Raw genomic sequence first — 5,769 nt, forward strand, 5'->3', positions numbered from 1 at the left:
ATATATATATATATATATATATGTATGTATATGGTAGATTGCGTAAAAATAGTTCACATAAGGCAACGGATTCAGTTAAGCCATTGTAAATTAATTGCGTCATAAAAGCAAAGGTGAGTTATATTTCTCACCAATTCGTACAAACCACAATTGCATCAGCCATGTTTGCATATGGTTTTCAAGTAAAGTATGTATTTCTGGGTCCAAAAGCTTACGAATGGCAATTGCATCATTAATATTGCATAGCGTAAACATTGCTGTAAAATAATATCCTCAACAATGCCCTGATGGAATACTTTCGTCAACATTGTGTTTATGTCTTCGTAAGGTAGCGGTGTTAACAACGCCTACATACATCAATGTCAACATTTGCTTCGAAGGATCAGAGTTGCTTTGTACATAGGGTGATTATGTCATAACTGCGATAACATAGATTAATTTCGTCCAAATGTTCATATAAAAACATTGCAATTGTGTCAACATTGTCTTTTTACGATACGTGTAAACGATGCCTTCATATGATGATTGAGTCAGCATTGCCTCTTTCATTGCATAACAAAGCATGCATAGTGCTATTGCATAACAATACGTTCATGAATACTGTTGTAAAGATCAGATTCTATATAATTAACCGATCGGCAATGCCTATATAAGGTTATTGCATTAAAAAATTCGGACACATGTTATTACCTAAAAGTAATTGCACATACAAACCCACCGAATCATTATTTTAAGCAATTTTTGTTATCGGGTCAATTCTAAATGGCCTACTTGCGGTATTTAGATTGACAAATTATCAAAAATGTTGATTAGTCAACAATAATAGCATTGACTAAATGCATTAAGCACTTAAAATATGTCTGAAAAAGCGAAGTTGCGTGAAGCGATTTCTAGTAACATTTAATAACTTGAACAATAACTGCACAATATAATTTCGTTGAATTATACGTGCATCTGTCAAATCGCATGTCAATTCTTACAATGTTCTTTTGGCGTCAAAAAACCTACATGTGAAAATTAGTTTTTAGAGAATGTATTGTTAAGTATATGAACGCAGCGTACATGTTATATTCATATAGGATGAGGGTGTCAATATTGTTTACATAATGTTCGTGTAATTGGTTCAACAATATCTACTCAGGATAACACCTTGAATAAGTCCTACGTAGGATTCATTTGTAGATATTCTAGATAAGTCTTTTCGCATCAACGTTTCCCTTTCTGAAGTTAATTCTTCGGAATCGCGTGTACAAAGCTGAAATCGTCAACTATGCCTAAATATAGAACAATTGATTTATTCAACAATCTTTGCACAGAGTTGTAGCTTTAGCAATTCGTTTATAAACATATCACACTTTTATATACATTTATTTATATTTTTTCTTTTTCTTTTCACGAGGAGATATTTCATATATCTCTTTTCATTGACCGTCAGGTAGACAACAGATCAACTGTTTGGATATTGCACTAGCGATGTCTAACATGTATGTATCATCAACTGTATGACAAGGTAGTTAACGCGAAGATCTAGGGTAAAAGAGGCTATATATACACTCCTGAGATATCTCATCACTCGATGCGATACATTATAATATCTTCTTGTCATGCTTTTTATCAGAGGTGAGATGAATTCCGGCACGATAGTGACACACACGTCGTTGTATAGGCATTGACAAATTTGAGCACACTTAATATCACAAAAGTTAGAATGATTTAAGATGCATTATGTTCGCTAGCTTAAGACAATGACATATTGTAATATTTGTAAAAATAATGTTAGACATGCTTCAGTCTCTGCCTGTAGAAGTAAACGAGAATTTGTTGGCACAGGTCATTGATAGGTACATCAATCAACAACATATACAGTATGTAGAACGACATCCAGAAGGGTTGGTCTATAAACACTCGGGATAAATCAATAACAACGAAGAGCAATGCTAAATACAATGTTTTTATTTCTTTTAAAGTTTTAACATTTTTTGTTAACATTATTGCAATGAACTTAATGTGTGTCGAATAGGAACTGTATTCAATCATACTGAAACCTTGTAATTTTTATACACGATTTTTCGTTTGCGTAATATCTTGAAAGACATCGTTCGGGTTTAACATTATAAAACATTTTTTTTCTTTTATATAAAATTATGAGTGCTTGACCACCATTCAAGTTTATGTTTTCAATGTTTTCGTATGGAGAAGTAAAAACCTTTCAAATTATTTGGATTTTTTTCATTGCTTATGACTTTCGTGAAACTTTCAGCCTCTGATATTCCATTCGTACGAGTTGTAAGAAACCTCAGAGTCACTGCATTTCCATTCGAACAAATGTTGTTATACCCTTGTCCTTTGCTTTTCCTTTCCTACATATTTTGTGACCCTTGTATAAGAGCCTCCGCACCATTATTTTACAGTTTAACATAGTTGTCTGATAAACTGCAACTCACTTTTAACTCTGACTGCTCAGAGTTCTGTGATGCACTACTATATCCAGATCGTTCGCAATCCCCCTAGCCATCATCTTGATTTGTTTGAGAGAGTAGTATTGACCCTTCCACTTGGCCCATGTAACCCCCTCCCGCCCTCTGTGGTAATTCCCGAAAGATACTGACCATTCAAGTTGCAGTAATGACACTTCCTGTACCACCAGGCACCAGTGTACATGGTAGCACAATCGCATGTACAAATGTCATTGTCATCATCTTTGGTAGTGAAAGCCGACCCATTATGGTACGCCAATGTATCTTCTGTAAGGGAAATTGGCAGAACAAATCACAAATTAAGAAGATAAACCACAACAACAAAAAATACACATTGAAAAAAACAGCTAAATGAAAAAGACACCCTAGACTACATCGACACAAATAAACGCTATGAGATGTCAAAAGACAAGGAAATTAAATTAATGTATATGCCGATATGATTACATTGCGCATGCTATTAAACTAGACATGCCATAATCTGTTTTTGTCAATTAACTATAGATTCATTAAAATATGACTAACAAATGATATAACCATCAGAAAAGGTAAACGATTATAAAATTTACTTGCACTTCCAGAAAACCCCGATACATGTAGTCTGTAAGAGGTAGTTTCGTCCCCGACCCAGAAAGATGCATAATCAGCGTACACAGTAATGTTTTCAAAATCTTCTAGATCAATTCTCATTTCGGTCTCTCCAAGTGATGTCAGAAGATATAAGTTCTCATTTCCTGTAAAATCCAAAGTCATTGTAGTTTAACTTTTTGATAGTATCATTCGATAAATCGATGTCGAAGGAAATAAAGTTTCAATGGGTAGAATGAAAACAAAATGTTTATTCCGTCGCAATGATATTGATATGTAAAACAGCATCGGTCATCACATATTATTGGAAATTAAGATAAATTAAGTACATATTCTAACATAATTATTAAAAATAAATTAAGTGCAGATATTTAAAAATCAATCTAAATTAAGTGCGCGTAATTGAAAAACTAGGGTAAATAACCTTATCATTGGATATTAGGGTAAATTAAGTGGATATACATACAAGTACAGATAAATAAAATGCGTATTATTAAAATAGCGGCGAAATAAGACCCAATCGTTCAATCTTAAGGTACATTTACTGCACATCATTTAATAACGCTATATTAAGGGAACTTCATTTTAAAGTAAGATAATCAAATAGTTTTTCATATGAGATCATGTATATAGATTATCCATTATTTCACGGTACATGTTAATAATTTGTATATTACCAAGCCAAAACTCGTCAGCAACGTCCCCAAATCCAACTTTGTAATCATTCCAACCCATATAGAAGTCGACGTCACCATCTATACGTCTCTGAAATACCTTATAATAAACATAATGAAAAGTATGTTCAGTACCAATCTCTACCCAGGGTTGTCGTTCCTTACACTCCGTAAGTAAGTGAATGTAAGGAACGACAACTCTGGGTAGAGATTGGAATATGTACATATAATGTAGCCATGCGTTTATGTTTTTGTTTTGTAAAAAGATAATTTCATTATTATATACACATAACTAAACCCTTATTATTTAATCCAATATGTCACTATATATATAAAAAAAATTGATGACGCAATATATAGTGTATTGTTAAGTATAAAATGATTTATATCTAAATTAATCCATAAGAAAATTATGGGCATTAACATATTGTATTGAGAATATAATTCCTGAACTATCAAACATAGTACAAAAAGAGGTTTTACTCCATATTTACAGGGCAATATTTTGATATCTCAAACAGGCTAAGGGGTAGGGAATATGTGACATGGTTCGATACTGAAGTATAAAACTAATTATAAACCGAAAAATAACAAAAGAATACCAAAGAGTCAGCAAACATTATGGGACAACTTACTGTCCATCCTGCTCCATCTGTATCCATGTCACAGTAAACCCTTGTTAGTTTACTACCGCCCAGTGTGAAATTGTATACTCCGGAAACCGTTACTCCTTTATCTCTGATGTCCAAACAGTCGATAGCACCATCTGAACAAAATCCAAAGGAAAGCTAGGAATATATTTAATACCATGTCAATACGCAACACAGTCGATAGCCCCATCGGAAAAAACCCGATTGTAAAGCATTAAGAGCAAATAGTATGATATTAGTTCAGTGGAAATATCGATAACAGTGAATAAACAGATACCTCAGGAATACATGTACAGGTACAACTTTTCATTAATTTCATTATTCTTTGAAATGTTCAAACGGCGTTGACATAACGTACGGAAACGAAAGGAAAAAACACTGCCCTCTGGTGATGTTAATTTCACAAAACTGTGCTTGACCAGACTCTTGAATTACAAGTGATCAAGCGTCTAGTTAAACGAGACTACATCTGAACAAGGATGAATACCGTACCTACGAGAAATTCACATGCCTCATTCTTCTTCGTTTTCCTGTCTAAATTAGACGAATACCTAAATTATAATGATGCTTGACCTCAATCATTTCATTCCGTGTCATCTAACGGTCATGTTTTTTTTTATTATAAAAATGACTTGTAAATGTATTATTGATATATTATATCTAAGTATTGTTATTCAGTGCTCTTATTTAGGATAACGCTTAAGCATAGCCCCTATCTTTTTACATTAATATGACTAACTTTTAAAATAACATGATGTGGGGGGTTTTCTTCAAAACTTAATATATATCCTAAACAAATAATCATAATTTTATTTATTTATCAACAATTATGAAACAAGATATTGTCTTGCAAATTACAAAATTGGGGGGTGGGGGGTCTTAGTGTTGGAGGAAACCGGGGTACCTAGAGAAAACCCACGTGGTCGAGCAGGTGACTCTAACATGTTCACCTTCGATCGGGGAATCGAACCCCGGTCGTCTTAGAGAAAGGCAAGTGCGCTATCCACTGTACATCCCGATATATATCATAACAGAATAACAGAATAGTATGAAGTGAATTCAATGTTTATCTGATCTATGATTGTCAATTTGTATTCGTGACATTAAGATATATTGTTCCTAATCGATTGATAGGTTTGTAATATATAGATCTATGTAACATGCGTATAGCATTGTTACGGTGTCAACCAAATTGCAAAAACCAAAATGGCTGACAATGTGTTACAATATGTTGTAACTCTATAAATTGTATACATGTATATTTATCTACATTTTATTCTTATTTTGGCTCTTTACTATTACTCTGGATGCCGTATTTAAGTTAAGTTCAATAAAACATCATGATGATGATGATGATGATGATGATGATGATGATGATGA

General features: G+C 33.2%; 1 protein-coding gene across 1 annotated transcript; it reads right to left on the reverse strand.

Moving 5' to 3' along the window:
* Positions 1–2,465: 2,465 nt before the first annotated feature.
* On the reverse strand, positions 2,466–4,439 carry LOC110444834 (ficolin-2-like). Its single transcript, XM_021489190.1, has 4 exons — positions 4,375–4,439; positions 3,743–3,839; positions 3,047–3,211; positions 2,466–2,744 (listed from the first exon to the last, which is right to left on the reverse strand). Exons 1-4 carry the CDS (start codon positions 4,399–4,401, stop codon positions 2,515–2,517), a joined length of 519 nt encoding a protein of 172 aa, XP_021344865.1. The 5' UTR covers positions 4,402–4,439; the 3' UTR covers positions 2,466–2,514.
* Between the last annotated feature and the right edge of the window lie 1,330 nt (positions 4,440–5,769).

The sequence above is a fragment of the Mizuhopecten yessoensis genome, unplaced genomic scaffold (assembly GCF_002113885.1).
Source record: "Mizuhopecten yessoensis strain PY_sf001 unplaced genomic scaffold, ASM211388v2 hete_36179456, whole genome shotgun sequence".
NCBI lineage: Eukaryota > Metazoa > Mollusca > Bivalvia > Pectinida > Pectinidae > Mizuhopecten > Mizuhopecten yessoensis.

What these genes read in the sequence shown, in the direction of transcription:
- LOC110444834 (XM_021489190.1), bottom strand. Translation starts at nt 4,401, where the DNA reads ATGGATACAGATGGAGCAGGATGGACA. An exon ending in TGCTGACGAGTTTTGGCTTG is followed by an intron (nt 3,212 to 3,742) that starts GTAATATACAAA and finishes TGGATTTTACAG; the next exon opens with GAAATGAGAACTTATATCTT. An exon ending in GGGGTTTTCTGGAAGTGCAA is followed by an intron (nt 2,745 to 3,046) that starts GTAAATTTTATA and finishes TTTCCCTTACAG; the next exon opens with AAGATACATTGGCGTACCAT.